The 20,429-nt window shown below is 40.5% G+C and overlaps 1 protein-coding gene across 1 annotated transcript in view; it reads left to right on the top strand.

Moving 5' to 3' along the window:
• Positions 1 to 14,805, top strand: part of RXFP2 (relaxin family peptide receptor 2) — a gene marked incomplete at its 5' end in the record, with an annotated part of 95,401 nt that extends 80,596 nt beyond the window's left edge. The window contains 7 exons of the mRNA XM_061434421.1: positions 127 to 198; positions 309 to 380; positions 2,992 to 3,063; positions 5,455 to 5,684; positions 6,490 to 6,900; positions 9,829 to 10,047; positions 13,562 to 14,805. Coding sequence (XP_061290405.1) covers positions 127 to 198; positions 309 to 380; positions 2,992 to 3,063; positions 5,455 to 5,684; positions 6,490 to 6,900; positions 9,829 to 10,047; positions 13,562 to 13,821 — 1,336 coding nt within the window. The remainder of the gene's footprint in view (positions 1 to 126; positions 199 to 308; positions 381 to 2,991; positions 3,064 to 5,454; positions 5,685 to 6,489; positions 6,901 to 9,828; positions 10,048 to 13,561) is intronic.
• Positions 14,806 to 20,429: the final 5,624 nt, after the last annotated feature.

The following is a 20,429-nucleotide window of genomic DNA, read 5'->3' as shown; positions in this document are numbered from 1 at the left end:
CTCAGGTTGGTTAAAGTGGATTGTATTTTCTGTTATGTCAAAGGGGATGATGACAGTTGTGAGGAGTAACAACTATGGCATTTATTTTCATTGTAATTGCTTTGGGATTTTCACTGTCACCAACAGGGACCTATCGAGCAATATGATATCGGAGCTACCACCCCACATTTTCAAAGACCTGAAGTGTCTACAGAAACTGTAAGTTCTTCTTCCCACCCCCGTCATCAGAGTTAAATGGCAACATCTTGAGTTTCCAAAATAATAACATCCTGATGCTTCTTTCCTCCTCCCTTCTAATGGTACAAAAGGAATCTGTCGTCCAATCCTCTTTTGTATCTCCACAAGAGCCAGTTTGGAAGTCTTAAACAACTTCAGTCTTTGTAAGTGAAATGTAACAGTATGTTGATTGTGATGTTAGTGGGTTGCTTTACTCAGAATCACATTTATTTATAAATGAGTGTTTGGCACACAGGAGGGCTTTTACTGTGAGCATGCATTGTCAGACAGTGGTGAATATCATGGTTATCGAATGACAAACAGAATCTCATTTTTTACCATTCAGTGTATAAAGACCATTTCTGGGTTTGAAGCTACACACAGCTCCTTCCTGAAAACAGGATTCTCATGGAAAAATCTCATCTACGGTTCTCACAAAGATTTAAATTTGCAATAGTTTCATCACTAAGTAGTTGGTTAAAAAAAATTTTTTTAAGACTTCTCTACTTTTTCCCTTTCTTCTTTCCTACAGCCATCTACTTGATAATCAATCTGCAGAGCACGCTTTTTACTTTCCAAACAGTAAATAAAAATTACTCCACAAATATGAACATTCTGACAAATAGCAGTGTTTTACAATTTCAAATGTACTAGATTTCAAATGGTGCCAAGAACTCTGCCAGTTAGTCCTAAAACCTCAACAATTCCTGTCCCATAAACAGCCACTGTTGATCAAAGCTTTTCTTTGTCCCCCACAAAGGACATACTGCCTTACCTGATCTCAGCCAAAAGCTTTTCTTCATTTAATTCCAAAAACCATTCCTTAATACCACTTTTTATTCTTGCTAAATAGTTTTCTATTGGAAATTAATAGAAGATTTAGATTCTCTCTCAGTAGGTATTAGTGAACATCCAGTGATGAAAAAGTCTTGGTTCCTGCTCTCAAGAAGCTAGAATATGTGTGTATATATGTATATATGTGTGTATATATGTGTGTGTATATATGTGTGTATATATGTGTGTATATATGTGTGTGTATATATATGTGTATATGTGTGTATATATGTGTGTGTGTATATATGTGTGTATATGTATATATGTGTGTGTATATATGTATATATGTGTGTGTATATGTATATATGTGTGTGTATATGTATATATGTGTGTGTATATATGTATATATATATTCTCCCCTGGTGGCCCAGACTGTAAAGAATCGTCCTGCAATGGACCTGAATTCGATCCCTGGGTTGGGAACGTTCCCTGGAGAAGGGAATGACTACCCACTCCTGTATTCTTGCCTAGAGAATTCCGCAGACAGAGGAGCCTGGTGGGCTATAGTCCACGAGGTCGCAAAGAGTCAGACACAACCAAGCGACTAACATGATGATGATAATATATATGTATTACATATATATATAATATATATATGTATATATAATACATTGTTCTTAAGTATAAGGAAAAAGGCCTGAGGATGTGGACCAAATGATCTTCCCTTCACTCACCACATACTGAATTCTAAAAACCAAAATATCATTACACATCCTGCCTTTCTGAAAGATAATTCAAAGTAGTAATTTACTACTTTGTAAATTTACTCCATATGTCTCTTTCTTCTTTTCTTTTCTTTCTTTATTGCTTCATTTCCTATTCTCTAAAGATTCATTTACACATTTATTTTACAAACATTTATTGGCCAACATAATCATAGCACTGTCTTGGGCACTCAGTATACAGTAGCCTCTGCTCTTTTGAAAACTACAGGGCATTCACCAAATAATCACATAACCCGTGTAATGGTGAAGCTATGATAAGTCCAAAAGAAAGCTAGAGATCAAAAGAAAGAAAAGAGAAAAATTCTTTAAAAAGGACTCCAGAGTTTTCTGTAGGAGGGGCCCTGTTCAGTAGTAATAGTTGTTCCCCAAGTCTCATTTCTGACCATCAAGGTCCTCAATGAGCAATGGACAACTTGGAACCTTGTCAAGAAATCCTTATTCTGATTTGCCCAAAAGAAACTGAATGAGAATCGCACATTTTTCAAAATAAGCCTTAAAAGGAATAGGTTTCTGTCTTCCTAGATTATCCTCTTTCTAGCTACATTTCCTGAGAACATGAAGACTCCTCTAAATCATGTCATCCTAAAGAGTCTTCAAAGAATCCCCATTTAAAGAAGCTTCTGGATAAATGAGGAGTGTTGGGGGTTACCATTGGAGCCCCCTGAGGACGTTTTATGAGGCTGGAGGAGTGAAAGGAATTATGCTTCCCATGGTGGTCTGAGAAAGCAATTGCCCTGAATCAGAGTTCCTCTTACCACTCTCATGGTTTTCCACCTTAAAGACACATAGGCCAGGAAGAAATGACTCTATTTAAATCTGGTTTCTGACAAAACTCACTTAGGTAATGTTCTCAGGTTGAAAATATCAGCCCCTGTCTGAAACCCTGTAACTCATATTGTTTGGTTTATGAGATCAAGCTACAGAGCCAATTTCACAATCAGACCAAATCACAGCTGCAATTTTTACATCAAAAAAAAATGAATGAAAGTGTTTTATTAGAAGGTAGTTCTGCATGTGAAAGTGACAAAATCAACCCCAAGTTATGGGAGGCATAAATAGAAATGGCAATTTTCTAAAATGGTTTATTGAAAAATTTTCATCCTATTTTGAATTGATAACAGAAGATTTTGAAGCATGGTTTTTAAGATCGGCAAAGAAAACAATGATTAAAAAGTTAAACCCTAAAATCAAGAAACCTATTGTGCCTATTTTCCAGAGACCTGGAAAGGATAGAGATTCCGAATATAAACACACGGATGTTTCAACCCATGAAGAATCTTTCCTACATGTATGTATGTCTGAAAGAACAGAGAAGAACATATGGTGAAATGTTACAGATGCTGCAGCGTAAACTGTCTAATGTATCACTGCAATGTGTTTTTATGCAAGAAAAAGTCTTTTTTGTTGAGAACTTTTTAATTTTGTCACCTTTGGTCCCTGTTCAGATAGAGTTCAATATTATGATGTGCCGACATGAATGACACTTCTCTCTGGAAACACGCTGTTTATCCAATTGAGGCCCAATAAGAGATCAGGGTACCAGAATGCCACATATTACACAGGATGAAGTCCCTGGCTAATGGTACTCGAGAGACCTGGAAACATTAATTCACCTCACATGAGTGAGCAGTCGGCCACTCTAAGAGTTGAGCCCTTAGGAAGAAAGATGCTATATAAATTCCAGGTGTTGTTTCTGTTACTGAGTGCACTGCAAAATGGAGGTAATTCATCTTTATAGTAGTTTTTGATAAGTCACGTTAATATATTTGGCTAAAGTGCACTGTGTAAGTTGTGTTAATATATGTGTATATGACATGATCATTTCTTTATCAACTGTGTAACCTATATGTTCTGATTTCAAAAATTAACCCTTGTCATCCACAACAATAGGGAGGATTCGATGTAAGATATCAAGTTGGGTGCAGCAAGTGGCTGAAATGGTTAGTGTGAAGGTGCACTTTGGGGAGAACATTTTGTTTATGTTTATGCAGCAGGACTGATTACCCAAAGACAAGTATTCGATGTACATCCAAATGGTTTTCATAACTTCTCCTTCTGTGGCTCCAGTAGATAAATATTTAATGAGGCTAGCATTTCCTTGTTGCGGGCAGAATGTGAGGTCTTCTTAGAACAGAGAAATTCAACCTTTGTAGAATTTGATGGAGAAGCAGCTGCTTTAAATGTGAACCTCGGGTTGAGGTCAAGAAGGACCCAACAATTAACAGAAAGTCTGTGAACGTGGTTCCTTCCCTACTAAGGGACCTAGTGATTCTCCTTTCATCTTCCTTGTCCATTGTTTATTGAAATACCTCCACCTGCCCACCTGCCCTGGTCACAGCGGGCAGAGAGGCTGGACCACTGCTATTTGAGGACCGGGGTACCTGACACAGCCAGAGCTAAACCATTCATCTGCTTGCCTAACACATGTGTGTGTCCAGGGCCTCCCTCAGGCCAGGGGGAACACAGGGATCAGCAAGAGAGAGAAGAATCTGCCCCATGGAGCTTCCATGGAGCTTCGGGAGCCAGAAAGTAAACTAGGAAACAAATAAATGATGAAGAAATGCTGGGAAGGAAAGTGTTGCGAGTTCAAGGGATGGAGGAAGGGAATGTGGATGGTTCCCCCAGAAGTCAGAGATGTGACAGTCAAGCAGCCCTGAATGGAGGGAGGCAATTCTGGGGGGAGGTTCTTGCAGGCAGAGGGAAAAGCAAAAGCAGCACACTGAAAAGAAGGTGAACCTGCTTGTCTGAGGATCAGAAGAAAGCCCACGTGTCTGGGTGGAGGGAACATGGTCAGGAAGTGGTGAAATCATCAGGGTAGCCAGGGGTCCAATCACAGGAGGCCTGGAAGCCAGGCAAAGTAAAGCTTTCTTTAACGTGCTAGTTTAGCAAAATTGAATGAACAGATTAAAAAAAAAAAAGAAGAAAAGATTAGATGAGAAAGGAAGTGAAAGAAATGGTAAATGAATAAAAAAATAGAACGAGTTTTATGGGAGAAAATCCTAAAAATAACATGTTTGGAGAATGACCTTAAATCCAAATGACCTCCCCAGTTTAAACCCTTGAAGATTGCACACACTTAGATCATAAACACACCAATCACAGACGAGCCTGTATTTTCTTCTCGAAATGGTTTAAGTCCTTCCAGGCCCTGACCAGGAATCTGTGTAGCTGCTTCTCCTACTCGCTGCCATGAGACTGAATTTTCCTAGTCTCACGGACCCTCCCTTCCTGCCCCTACCAGGGAAAAGAAGGCTAGTTTAAGGGAATAGACTTAAAAGTAAGTAATGTTTTTAGTGAGAATCTTAATGTCCCAAACCCAAGCCCCTGAAAGTTTGTTAAATATCAGTTTCACAATGGCCATCAACTTCTTATAACACCCCCATCAACTTCTTATAACACACCCAATGTGGCAGGGAAAATTAGAGCCCTGGAGACTTCCCATTCTCACGTCCTTGCCACAGATCCCGTGTTCTTCAGGTTCTTCACCTTAAAGGAAGAACACTGCCTAGAGTAAAGTAATACTGAATGAAGAACTCTGTCCTCCCATAATCACTACTAAACAAAAATAACCAAGCCTAGTGAAGCCACACACCTTCCACAGCTGCAGCCCCAGATAGGACTGCACCTGTCGTCTCTGTGTCATTGCTGTCAAGTGACTCTTTTTTCCCTTTGACTTTAGTTATTTCAAAAACTTTCGATACTGCTCCTATGCTCCCCATGTCCGAATATGTATGCCCTTGACTGACGGCATTTCTTCATTTGAGGACCTCTTGGCTAACAATATCCTCAGAGTATTTGTCTGGGTTATAGCTTTCATAACCTGCTTTGGAAATCTTTTTGTCATTGGCATGAGATCTTTCATTAAAGCTGAAAACACGACTCACGCTACGTCCATCAAAATCCTTTGCTGTAAGTATATTTCCCGTGTAAATGGATTAAGGGTATCTTCAGTGTGCTGTGCTCTAGATTATATCAGCCTTCAGCAAATGGCATTTAATATGAGTTACATATTCTGGGAAATTTTTTTTTAAGTATGAAAGTCCTATTGTTCTCTTTGGTTACTCTGTTCTGGATTGCATGAGTCTGCAGTGATTTATGTCTTGGAAATGAAGTAACAGGGAGTCAATGAGTCAAGGGATGGATTATAGAAGGACAGGTTGTAGGTTACAAAACTATGCTTTGTTTAACCTTTAATTGCAGTAACATCCATGTTCCTCAAGCCCAGAAAATTACTCCTTTTATTAAATATGTAAGTTATATTTTTTACTGTTTAAAACCTAGATTCCCTACATGACCCAATGGACTGTAGCCCACCAGCCTCCTCTGTCCATAGGAGTCTCAATGCAAGAATACTGGAGTGGATTGCCATACCCTCCTCCAGGGAATCTTCCCGACCCAGGGATCAAACCTGTGTCTCTTATGTCTCCTGTATTGGCAGGCAGGTTCTTTACCACTAGCGCCACCTGGGAAGCCCAGGCTCCCCACAACCCTAATTATCTCCCTACCACCACTTTTTCAAAATTATAAAGATGCAGTGTAGTACTTTAGAGATAATATACCTTTTGAAGTCTGTTGACTTCAAACAGTACTCCTAAGTACTATTGTGGGTGTTTACGTTAGTTCGTTTAGGACAGTATAGAGGAAGCAGATCTAATCAGAAAACGAAGACAGAGATGCTGAAACTGCCAACACACACTCTGTGATTCTTCAACAGGTGCGGACTGCCTGATGGGTGTGTATCTGTTCTTCATTGGCCTTTGCGATCTAAAGTACCGAGGGCAGTATCAGAAGTACGCGCTGCTGTGGATGGAGAGCTTGCAGTGCCGCCTCCTGGGCTTCCTGGCCATGCTGTCCACTGAGGTCTCTGTCCTCTTGCTCACATACTTGACCCTGGAGAAGTTCCTGGCCATTGTCTTTCCCTTCAGTAACATTCGTCCTGGAAAATGGCAGACCCTGGCCGTCCTCATCTGCATCTGGATTGTGGGGTTCTTAATAGCTGTGACTCCATTGTGGAAAGAGGATTATTTTGGAAACTTTTATGGAAAAAATGGAGTATGTTTCCCACTTTATTATGACCAAACAGAAGATATTGGAAGCAAAGGGTATTCTCTTGGAATTTTCCTAGGTAACTTATTTCTCATTTCCTGGACAAACATCATTTTGATAGAAGTACCTCAAATTTCAGTAAAGCCATATTTGTCCATTTCAGAAAGTAAGCAAATATAGTTAAGACTGTCTCCTTTTTTTAAAGAAAAGTTCTTGCTGCATATTTATAAGTGTTTTATTAAATTTTTATTAAAAGATTTAGTATGAAAAACAAAAACATACTGTCAGGATCTCCAAATGATCTTTTTTATTATCTGTGAGACCCTTTGATTTTATGTTCATACACAATGACAATGATCTGGAGGAATTCCAGTTCACTGCCATGTCCTGTGACCCTTCCAAGTTATTTGAACTCATTTTTTCACAGTCTAGATATGAGCCAAATAAATAATAATAACAAAATTCTTGAAATTCACTAGCAGGAGATTATTTGAATGGAAATGCCAGAAAAGTTTATTGCCTTTCATAAATGCAGCTCTAGAGTCAGCAACAGAAGGGTGCTTTTCCATTTCCTTAATTCTCCCTAATTTGTTAGAAAAGAAAACCCAACCTTTTCTATTACAAGTGAATGAGAAGTTTAGCCCCTAAAGATTAAAAAAATGTTTTATATTGTCTAATAGGTATCTCTCTTGCTTAGCACTAAGGCCATCTCTGTGTTCTGTCTTTAACCAGGGCTGTATCATCAATTCATTTCCCCCCTTCGCATCTGGTCCCCTCATCTAAGGAAGAAATAAGCTCTGTCATCCTTTCTTTTTCATCAAATGTTTTTTCTTCAAAATATGCCTCTGACTTCTCTTTCTTTCAGTCTCTATCTGCTGCTGTACCTTTCTTTAAAGCCTTATGACCTTCACCCTGAATTATTACATTAGTACTTGCTGGTGTTTTGGCCTCTGGGGTCTTTGCTCTCCTGTTTATCTGTTCACCACCTGAGTATCCCAAGGACTGAGTATCCTCTGCTTGGAGACCTTTAGGAACCCCTACAACCAGGGTTAAGTTTAAATTAGTCACTTTAAAGCCCATCACAAAATGGCCCTAAGCACAATTCCCAGCTATTCTGGTCCTATTCCTTCTCCCTCTGAAAAAGAAAACACTTAATTTGCACCATTTTAATAATACTTCTCACACACAAGCCTATTTGGTAGTTGTGTTTCATGGCTATATCATGTCTGCAGTAATGTAAGCCGTTCCCAGTAGAGGTGCACTTCATGGAAAACTTCCCTCCCCGACACACGCATAGCCACACACACACACACACACACTAACTACCTTATATTCATGGATTCAAAAAGGATTTATTGAGCACCTACTATAGGCCAGGCACTGTTCTGGGTACTGGAGATCAAATAGATTGGTCCCCACAGACCTGCAGCCAGCAAGGAGGATGAAGACAAGTAAACACGTCCTTGTGTCACCAGCTGACAGAAGCCAGGAAGGAGGAGTGCAGACTGTCCTAGGAGCCCAAGATCTGAGGACCGGGGAAGGCGCCTCAGGAAAAATTAGCCCAAATGGGGGCCCAAAGCATGAGGATACACGGGCCAAGTGAAGGCAGACATTGTGTTCCAGGAGTCAGAGACCCGCAGCCAGGGAACAGGCCCAGATACAGGGCAAAAGAAGTTTGTGTGGCTGGATCTTGTGGTGGAGGTGTGGGGTGGTTGACAGGGTTTAGCACACGCACACACACACACACACACACACACACACACACAAATATCATCTGCGTTTACACAGCTTATGTGTGAGACATGGAGACTTAAAGGCCAATATTTTTGCTTAAAAATAAGAATATATAGTTTTAAAATAATTTATAAATTTTAGAATATATTTAGATTTAGAGAAAGTTGCAAAGACAGTACAGTTTCCTGTATTCCAGACATGCCTCACCAGATTCCACTGTTGTTAACATCTCACATTCCTATGGTGTTTCCAGAACATACACTTCTGAACCTTTCTATAGGTCTGTTTTCAGGATTTGTACCGGAGAAACATCTTTAACAGTCTTTTTTTTTTTTATTTATTCTTAACTTTCTGACAGTAGACCTAAGATCAACCCATTTTGTGAAATCCAATTGTATGGTTTTGTAATGAGATTCCATGCGAAATGTTTTGGATAAAAAAAATGAAACACCATGAGTTTATAGTATTTTTCCCTAGACTTTACTAGTCTTACATACAATCTACTCAGATGGACGTTTTAAAACAACTTTGAAATTATATGGATATTTTACATTCACTATAAGGAATAAGATGAGCCCTCAGGATTTTTATGGTAGCAAGAATATAACAAAGTGACCAAAAAGTCACGATCGTGGGATAAGTGGCTCTAAAGCAGTAATTCATATAGTTGACTTTTTAGTTTTTCTCTTACTCTTCTTTTTTCTAAAATAGTCTAAAGAGTTCTGAATTTGGGTTTAGATGACTATGGACAATCTGAAGGAAAATAAAGATTTTTTTTTGTCCTAGGTATTATTTTGATTTAAGACCAATAAACATGAGAAATAATGTTTCTGATGCTATTATCTTCTTGATATCCCAAGGTTATCTTAATCATATTTATAAGATAAAGGAATAGGGCATATTGATTTTTTGATATGTACATGTGATTATAGTAATCCCTTAAGGTTTGAATTTGCAGAGAGATAAAAAATTAAGTAGCCTTTTTCCTGCTTTAAAAAAGCTACAGATTACCCCATGATAGACCTAGATCTGAATTTCAAAGTCTATAATTCTTGGTAATGTGTTTATGTATTTGAAATATCTTTTTGATCTGGCGAACCCAATGCCTTTATTCCAGTTTATAGCCGTGAGTTCAGGGTTTTACCTGATTACCACTTGGCTAATATGAAGAATGGTTCTTGGAAAAGGCACCATACCAAACATCTAAGTAATACAGTGTCTCTGCTGTTGATGTATACGCCCGAGATGTTAAGCGCTGTGCTTTTCCCAACAGGTGTGAACTTGCTGGCTTTCCTCATTATTGTGTTTTCCTATACTGTCATGTTCTGTTCCATTCAAAAAACTGCCCTGCAGACCTCAGATGTGAGGAGTCACATGGGAAGAGAGGTGGCTGTCGCGAACCGTTTCTTTTTTATAGTGTTCTCTGAAGCCATCTGCTGGATTCCTGTATTTGTAATTAAAATCCTTTCCCTCTCCCGGGTGGAAATACCAGGTCAGTCCCTTCTATGATTCCCAAGCACGTTGTGTCTGCTTTCGTCCTCTGTTTGACGAGGCCAGAATACAGGGTCTTACGTGTAGTGAATTCTCCACAAATCCCTACAGCTTGAGTTATGATTTCCTCAGTGTTTATATACGCATATATACGTATATAAATAAAATATATATTACATATATATTTTTATATAAATAAAATAAATATATATGTGTATATATATATAATTTTATTTGTTTTTTACTGTTCTAGCCTTGCTTGCTGTGCGGGCTTTTCTCTAGTTGTGGCGAGTGGGGGCTCCTCTCGAGTTGCAGTGCACGGGCTTCTCATTGCAGTGGCTTCTCTTGTTGCAGAGCACGGGCTCTAGGGCGTGTGGACCCAGCAGTTGCAGTCCGTGGGCTCCAGAGCACAGGCTCAATAGTTTTGGTGCATGGACCTAGCTGCTCTGCAACATGTGGGATATTTCCAGACCAGAAATCGAACCCATGTCTCCTGCATTGGCAGGCGGATTCTTTAGCACTGAGCCACCAGGGAAGCCCTCCTCAGTGTTCTATAATCAGTATTTTAAGACAGGAATTGGATAATGGTGTAAGCCTGACTAGAATAATAAAAACACAGGAGATAGAGAAAAACCGCATCTTAGTGTCTCACTTCCACCGGAGCTAGATAGTGGTGCTTCACCAAGGGTGCGTAAAACAGAACAAAATATCTATGCCCAGGTTCCAGCCTGCCTCTGAATTCAGTCTATAGGGACCAAGGCCTGGGTATGGATATTTTAGAAAAGATCGCCCTGTGATTCTGAGGTGCACCCCCCTGGTTAAGAACCACTAGTCTGTTTCACGGCCCTGGCCATGTGGTTGTCACACTGGGCCCGGTGGATGGCTAAGTAACAAACGTGTGTGTGTGCTTAGTCACTGTCACGTCCAACTCTTGCAACCCCACAGACTATAGCTTCCCAGGCTCTTCTGTCCATGGGATTCTCCAGGCAAGAATACTGGAGGGGGTTGCCGTTTCCTTCTCCAGGGGATCTTCCCAACCCGGGAATCAAATCCAGGTCTCTTGCATTGCAGGCAGACTCTTTAAGTAAAAATCTCCTCCAACTATTTATGTCCCTCTGGCTTGTCAGATGTCTTACAAATGCCACACAACACCCACCACATCCCTTTAACCTATCAGCTTAGTCTCACGACAAGGTTTTCTGATAATAGGGGTCGTGGTAGTTCGTTAGTTGCTAACTTCTATCCGAGTCTTTTGGGACCCTATGGTAGGGTAAGTAGCCCGTCAGGCTCCTCTCTCTATGGGACTTCCCAGGCAAGAATACTGGAGTGGGTCGCCTTTTCCTTCTCCAGGGAAGGAACCTGCATCTCCTGCTTTGCAGGCAGATTCTTTACCACTGAGCCACCAGGGAAGCCTGATAGCAGGGGTAGTAATCGTCATTCTCGGAGAAAGTCTAAGACATTTCAGACCATGATAGGGAACCAGATCAGGAAGAAATTACTATGAAACATTATTGGGCCACACGTTAGTCTTTCTCTACATTTTATAGTTCAGCAGTTTGAGGTTTGTCTTGAATGTCGCAGTGGAACCAGGAGAAAAGTCTTTACCACACTTGACTAAGCCTCTCCTTCCTCGCCCAACTTCCCATGGTGTTGGGAAAACTTAAACCCACCCCTTCCCCACCCTCCAAGAACTGTGGGGTCTTCTCCACCATGACAGGTGGCCAATAGTACCTGGGCTCAGCCACAAAGGTAAGCCGGCTTCAGCCCTCCCATCTCAGTCCTGAGATGATCTAACCTTACACCACCGAGTGACCCTGAGACTAACGGGACACCTCATTCCTGATCACAGCTTCCTTTAAGGACTCAATAGACAAAAAAAAAAAAACAAAACAGTTTTTCTTCCATCACATACTGTTTGTATCTAATTTTTTAAAAAATTAAGGACAAGTAATATATAGTAATATAAAACTTCATTGAATCAATCTAAGATATGCTAAATACAAATGTTTTTCTTTCATATTCTTTCCAGTTAAAAAGAAATAAGGAAAAGAAAGAGAAGACGGGATGAAAAAAGGAGAGGCAAACATAGAAAAAGGAGAAGGGAGAGGTCAAAGGGGAGGAGGAAGGGGCAGATAAGTAGTCAGAGAAGAGATGGAAAGCAAACCGGAAGAAGAACAGAAAGGATGTAGGGAAGAGCGGGACTAAGAGAAGAGCAAGCAACAGTGTGTGAAGGATAAGAAACTGCGGGGTGGGGAAGCAAGAGGTTGCAGTCACAAAGGAGTGGGAGAGGGGAAGGCAGGATGCTGGTCTCCCGAGATGACAGTTCTCTGACTCTGAAGATAGGGGAGGAGGCAGCAGAGTGTGGTGGGTCTGGAGAACCACAGGGCTTAGTGCTGAAAAGGGACGTCCGCAGAGCCGGCCCAGCTCCCGGACATCAGTCATGTAAGTTATCATCAGCCCCTTTCACAGATAAGGCAGTTGAGGTCTGGGGAGCTTAGTGATTTGCCCACAGTCTCAGAGCTAAGAAGTGTGCAAGCCTAGGGTCAGGCTCTATTTGAGGAGGAAAACACATTTCATCCTAACCAAGTAAATGATGTAGTCGGCCCATCGTACCTCTGCATTCCAAATCCATGGATTCAACCAACCGCACACCGAAAGTATTGGGGGAAAATTTTCCAGAAATTTCCAAAGAACAAAACTTGAATTTGCCTTGTGTTAGCACATATTTGCATAGTATTTACATTGTATTTATAACTCTTTACATTCAAGTACATTGTATTAGGTATTATAAGTAATATAGAGATGACTTAAAGGGAGGATGTACATAAGTTACATGCAAATGCTATGCCATTTTTTATAAGGGACTTAAGAATCTGCTGATTTTGGTATATGTCCCACCGTGGATATCAAGGGACAACTAAATTCAGAAAATGCTCTGTCATCCAAAATATCTCCTCCCTTTTTGTGAAACATTTCCCTTACATTTCCCTTATATTCTATTAGCCTTTGAAAGGCTTCACACAGAAGGAATTCACTGAGTTTTGAGATATATATTTTTTGCTCCTCAGATCTTCTGACTCCATTCTGAATATAGTAGTGTAAGGCAGGAAGATCTTCAGGACTGAAATTTAGACCAAGTTCAGATCTGACTCTAAACCAGAAGATTCCTGGACATTGTCCAATTAATTGCTCTTTTTCCTATTTTTCTATAAGGAGAGGCAATAGAAACTAGAAAAGTACGTATCAATCTATAGTTTATAAAGTGTTTTCACATAATGTTTCCTCCCATATTGATTTACGACGAATACAGAGTAGTTACTAAAACTCAGAAAAGTTCATGTAGGACCTTGAATCCGTAGCTCCTATGCTCTTCTGGCAAAGAGATTTTCCATAAGGTCAGAGAAGACTTAGATGGAACAGGTAGCCCTCTCAAAAATGGCATTAACTATAGCATGTAATGTGTTTTGTGTGTATTAAATCTTCACCTTTCTTTCACGTTTCGTTTCCTTCTCCAGACACAATCACCTCCTGGGTCGTCATTTTTTTCCTTCCAGTAAACAGTGCCTTGAACCCAATCCTCTACACTGTCACAACCAGCTTTTTCAAGGACAAGTTGAAACAGCTGCTGCACAAACATCGGAGAAAATCCATTTTCAAAACTAAAAAAAAAAGCGTGTCTACTTCCATCATGTGGGCGGATGACTCCTCCGCACTTAAACCTGGGGCTTTGAGCAAAATAAACCTCGAGGACAATATAATGAAACCAATTTCCTAGTCACGGTTTTGGAGCACTGGGCTTCAAAGGGACTACCTGAAAAAGCACAGCGTTTGGAAGATGACGCCTGCAACGCTTTTCATCTTTACTGAGAGCAAAACTTGACTGCACTGGGAGCATAGTAGGAGGGTGTCGGGCATGACGTTCCGATGGCAGCCGTGGTGTTTACCACCTGAGGACTGCACCTGAGGGTCTCCTCACCCCGACGTGCCTGCGAGGCACTAATGACCCATAAATAGCAGGCTGATGGGCAGTGGACCTCTATCTCGGCAGCACGGCCAACCTACCAATGGATGCCCGCCCTTTGGCCCTGCACAGTCTGCTCTTAAATTGAGTTGCACTGTCATTAAATGAAAACATTCATGACATCTAATTCTAGCGTGGCCATAATCGCATTAAGCCTAAATCGCTTTCCTTGCTTTTTCAACGTCAAATGAATCCATCAGCATCCTGCTGAAGTGATAGCAAAAGGACTTCTGAGATGTCCACTCACCTCAAGTCCTCCCTAAGGAGGCCAGTGGAGCGGCAGCTTTGAAAGCAGAACTTTGCACAAGGCTCCAAGTCTAATATATGACCAGAGGGGCGTGCTGACTATTCACCTGGTACCCTTCACCTTTCTGGCTTGTATGTGATGTCAGAAGAGCTGTGCTCTCAAAATACTTTTCTTAAGGTTGCCCATACCACAGAGGAAAATTGGGCATTACAACTGCCAAAAACTATATTTCCATATGTTTTAAAATATAATTTCTCTAGAGCATCATCCCTATTGCTGGCAAGTTCTGCCTTCACAGAACACACAGATAAGTGTGAAGGGGGATTTAAGAATACTGGACTCAAATAAATTCCCACTGTTTTTAACAAAAAAAGCTAGTAAGTTTGTTCGTTTTGGAAAATGAAAAGCACTTGTGAAGGCCTGGACATGTTTTTGTACTGAAAGATTATATGTGAAAAAAAGAATCAGGTAAATAAAATTCTATTTTGCAATTGTCTGTGTATTATTTTAAGTTCAACAAAGACCACATTCATGTGCTCAGTAGCTTCAGTCATGTCCAACACTATGGACTGTAGCCTGCCAGGCTCCTCTGTCCATGAGATTTTCCTGGCAAGAATCCTGGCGTGAGTTACTGCGCCCTCCTCCAGGGGATCTTCCTGACCCAGGGATCGAATTCATGTCTCCTGTGTTTTCTGCACTGGCAGGCAAATTCTTTTCTGCTGAGCCACCAGGGAAGACCAGCAAAGACCAGTGATAGGGCTTATTGACTATTAACCACTTTTTCTCTAGTAGAGAATATAACTCAGAAACAAACACATAACCTCAGTTAACAAGATGCTTTTTACATTTTTTTTCTTCCCCCCCTTTTCCAAATCATGAAGCAGTAACTTAATTTCTTTATTTTTCACTTCCTTCGGAGTTCCCTTAACGAGATGAAATGTAAGCAGGTGAGAACCCCAGACCACCTCCTACTGCTTATTTATCTAGTAGCACCCAGGATGAAAGGAATTCCAGAATTGATGCATCACACCTGTTTTGGTGACCTACTGTTATTATCTAATATTGACTAAAACCATCATGTGAGTTCCTTTATTTTGATCACGTGAGATATTTCTGACATCAGTGAAATCTTTCCACATTTATTCTAGAAATAATTTCCCTCCCCATCGACAAAGCTGCCCTTTTTTCTTACAGTTTCAAATTTTCCTCCTCTTGTCTCCTCACTATGATTAGTTACTTCCCCATGTGCCTATTTTATTAAATGTCCTTTCTAGTCCTTGAACATCATATGATTTATTTCCTAATACATTTCCCAACATCAGAAGCATAAATAAGGAATAGACCCTGAGCCTTGGGTATTTCAGTCTTAGCACAAATGTGTATCTCCCAATTTCCCATTCCTGAAAGGCATCAGGCATGGGCCAGGAAGTGAGGCTCTGGGAACTGTTTTTGAGTGTCTGCGCTCTTGCTATTGAGCTTTGGGCATGAGGAGAAGCACAAGGGCAGATGCACCATGGAAACTAGCAGCATATGTCAGAAGAAATGGAGGTTATTGATGCGTATTGGTCAGCGGCATGCCAACCAATAGTACAAAATTGAGTTCTAATAGCTTAGTGATATATAATCTTATTCTGTATTGAATATATAAACAGAAAACCATCAGAAACCATCAGAAAACCATCAGCTTTATTTGTGCTAGACATAGCCTGGCTTTCCGCCCCCCCACCCCTCAAAGGGAGGGTTTTTTTTTTTTTTTTTACTTTACAATATTGTATTGGTTTTGCCATACATCAACATGAATCCGCCACGGGTGTACACGTGTTCCCCATCCTGAACCCCCCTCCCACCTCGCGCCCCATACCATCCCCCTGGGTCATCCCAGTGCACCAGCCCCGAGCATCCTGTATCATGCATCGAACCTGGACTGGCCATTTGTTTCACATATGATATTATACATGTTTCAATGCCGTTCTCCCAAATCATACCCCCTCCCTCTCCCACACAGTCCAAAAGATTGTTCTATACAGCTGTGTCTCTTTCACTGTCTTGCATAGGGTTATTGTTACCATCTTTCTAAATTTCATATATATGCATTAGTATACTGTATTGGTGTTTTTCTTTCTGGCTTACTTCACTCTGTATAATAGGCTCCAGTTTCATCCACCTCATTAGAACTGATTCAAATGAATTCTTTTTAATGGCTGAGTAATACTCCATTGTGTATATGCACCACAGCTTTCTTATCCATTCATCTGCTGATGGACGTCTAGGGTGCTTCCATGTCCTGGCTATTATAAACAGTGCTGCGATGAACATTGAGGTACACGTGTCTCTTTCAATTCTGATTTCCTTGGTGTGTATGCCCAGCAGTGGGATTGCTGGGTCATAACGCAGTTCTATTTCCAGTTTTTAAAGGAATCTCCACACTGTTCTCCATAGTGGCTGTACTAGTTTGCATTCCCACCAACAGTGTAAGAGGGTTCCCTTTTCTCCACACCCTCTCCAGCATTTATTGCTTGTAGATTTTTGGATAGCAGCAATTCTGACTGGCGTGAAATGGTACCTCATTGTGGTTTTGATTTGCATTTCTCTGATAATGAGTGATGTTGAACATCTTTTCACATGTTTGTTAGCCATCTATATGTCTTTTTTGGAGAAATGTCTGTTTAGTTCTTTGGCCCATTTTTTGATTGGGTCGTTTATTTTTCTGGAATTGAGCTGCATGAGCTGCTTGTATATTGTTGAGATTAATTCTTTGTCAGTTGCTTCATTTGCTATTATTTTCTCCCATTCTGAAGGCTGTCTTTTCACCTTGCTTATAGTTTCCTTTGCTGTGCAAAAGCTTTTAAGTTTAATTAGGTCCCATTTGTTTATTTTTGCTTTTTTTTTTTTTCTTGTCTATCCACAAACAATTTTATTTTTTATTTTTATTTTTTTAGATTGATGTCCAAAAACAGATAAATATATTTTAAGAAATTAAACTACCTAACAATATTTCGTATAAAACAGGGTACAAAAATTCTGAACAAAATTTTAGCAAATCAAATAGAAAAATGCATATGAAGGACAATATTTCATGGCCAAATATGATATAAATTGAGAATGTAAGGTAGATTTAACATTTGAAACTAACACATCAGATCAGATCAGTCACTCAGTCGTGTCCGACTCTTTGCGACCCCATGAATCGCAGCATGCCAGACGTCCCTGTCCATCACCAACTCCCGGAGTTCACTGAGACTCATGTCCATCGAGTCGGTGATGCTATCCAGCCATCTCATCCTCTGTCATCCCCTTCTCCTCTTGCCCCCAATCCCTCCCAGCATCAGGGTCTTTTCCAATGAGTCAACTCTTCACGTGAGGTGGCCAAAGTACTGGAGTTTCAGCTTTAGCATCATTCCTTCCAAAGAAATCCCAGGGCTGATCTCCTTCGTAATGGACTGGTTGGATCTCCTTGCAGTCCAAGGGAATCTCAAGAGTCTTCTCCAGCACCACACTTCAAAAGCATCAATTCTTCGGTGCTCAGCCTTCTTCACAGTCCAACTCTCACATCCATACATGACTACAGGAAAAACCATAGCCTTGACTAGATGGACCTTTGTTGGCAAAGTAATGTCTCTGCTTTTGAATATGCTGTCTAGGTTGGTCATAACTTTCCTTCCAAGGAGTAAGCGTCTTCTAATTTCATGGCTGCAGTCACCATCTGCAGTGATTTTGGAGCCCAGAAAAATAAAGTCTGATACTGTTTCCACTGTTTCCCCAGGTATTTCCCATGAAGTGATGGGACCAGACGCCATGATCTTCGTTTTCTGAATGTTGAGCTTTAAGCCAACTTTTTCACTCTCCTCTTTCACTTTCATCAAGAGGCTTTTGAGTTCCTCTTCACTTTCTGCCATAAGGGTGGTGTCATCTGCATATCTGAGGTTATTGATATTTCTCCCGGCAATCTTGATTCCAGCTTGTGTTTCTTGCAGTCCAGCGTTTCTCATGATGTACTCTGCATGTTTATTTAACACCCTGTTAAATAAACAGGGTGACAATATACAGCCTTGACGTACTCCTTTTCCTATTTGGAACCAGTCTGTTGTTCCATGTCCAGTTCTAACTGTTGCTTCCTGACCTGCATACAAATTTCTCAAGAGGCAGATCAGGTGGTCTGGTATTCCCATCTCTTTCAGAATTTTCCACAGTTTATTGTGATCCACACAGTCAAAGGCTTTGGCATAGTCAATAAAGCAGAAATAGATGTTTTTCTGGAACTCTCTTGCTTTTTCTTTTTTTTTTTCTAATTTTATTAACCTTAAAAGCTTCTGCACATCAAAGGAAACTATTAGCAAGATGAAAAGACAGCCTTCAGAATGGGAGAAAATAATAGCAAATGAAGCAACCGACAAACAACTAATCTCAAAAATATACAAGCAACTCCTACAGCTCAACTCCAGAAAAATAAACGACCCAATCAAAAAATGGGCCAAAGAACTAAATAGACATTTCTCCAAAGAAGACATACAGATGGCTAACAAACACATGAAAAGATGCTCAACATCACTCATTATCAGAGAAATGCAAATCAAAACCACTATGAGGTACCATTTCACACCAGTCAGAATGGCTGCGATCCAAAAGTCTACAAATAATAAATGCTGGAGAGGGTGTGGAGAAAAGGGAACCCTCTTACGCTGTTGGTGGGAATGCAAACTAGTACAGCCACTATGGAGAACAGTGTGGAGATTCCTTAAAAAACTGGAAATAGAACTGCCTTATGATCCAGCAATCCCACTGCTGGGCATACACACTGAGGAAACCAGAAGGGAAAGAGACTCGTGTACCCCAATGTTCATCGCAGCACTGTTTATAATAGCCAAGACATGGAAGCAACCTAGATGTCCATCAGCAGATGAATGGATAAGAAAGCTGTGGTACATATACACAATGGAGTATTACTCAGCCATTAAAAAGAATACATTTCAATCAGTTCTAATGAGGTGGATGAAACTGGAGCCTATTATACAGAGTGAAGTAAGCCAGAAGGAAAAACATAAATACAGTATACTAACGCATATATATGGAATTTAGAAAGATGGTAACAATAACCCGGTGTACGAGACAGCAAAAGAGACACTGATGTATAGAACAGTCTTATGGACTCTGTGGGAGAGGGAGAGGGTGGGAAGATTTGGGAGAATGGCAATGAAACATGTAAAATATCATGCACGATGCTGGATGCTTGGGGCTGGTGCACTGGGACGGCCCAGAGGGATGGTATGGGGAGGGAGGAGGGAGGAGGGTTCGGGATGGGGAACACATGTATACCTGTGGCGGATTCATTTTGATATTTGGCAAAACTAATACAATTATGTAAAGTATTTTTGCTTTTATTTCCAATATTCTGGGAGGTGGGTCATAGAGGATCCTGCTGTGATTTATGTCAGAGAGTGTTTTGCCTATGTTCTCCTCTAGAAGTTGTATAGTTTCTGGTCTTACGTTTAGGTCTTTAATCCATTTTGAGTTTATTTTTGTGTATGGTGTTAGAAAGTGTTCTAGTTTCATTCTTTTACAAGTGGTTGACCAGTTTTCACAGCACCATTTGTGAAAGAGATTGTCTTTTCTCCATTGTATATTCTTGCCTCCTTTGTCAAAGTTAAGGTGTCCATAGGTGTGTGGATTTATCTCTGGGCTTTCTATTTTGTTCCATTGATCTATATTTCTGTCTTTGCGCCAGTACCATACTGTCTTGATGACTGTATAGCCTGGCTTTATTATATCACCATGTTTTATTCTTGCTTTATATCTGATTAAACTAGCCCATGCCCATCAAGAAAAGACCCCGATGCTGGGAAAGATTGAAGGCAGTAGGAGAAGGGGGTGGCAGAGGATGAGATGGTTAGAGAGCATCACCGACTCAATGGACATGAATCTAAGGAAACCCTGAGAGATAGGAAAGGACCGGGAGCCTGGCATGTTGTAGTCCATGGGGTCGCAAAGAGTCAGACATGACTTAGCAACTGAACAACAATGCCCATCACAGTTGCTGAAATAGCTTAAATTAAGGATATCAGAGCTTTTGTGTAATTAGCAGTATCACCTCCCCCCAACCTCATCTTGCACCCCAATT

The sequence above is a fragment of the Bos javanicus genome, chromosome 12 (genome assembly GCF_032452875.1).
Source record: "Bos javanicus breed banteng chromosome 12, ARS-OSU_banteng_1.0, whole genome shotgun sequence".
NCBI lineage: Eukaryota > Metazoa > Chordata > Mammalia > Artiodactyla > Bovidae > Bos > Bos javanicus.
The sequence above is the reverse complement of the archived record's forward strand: the minus strand, read 5'-3'. Positions and strand labels throughout refer to the sequence as shown.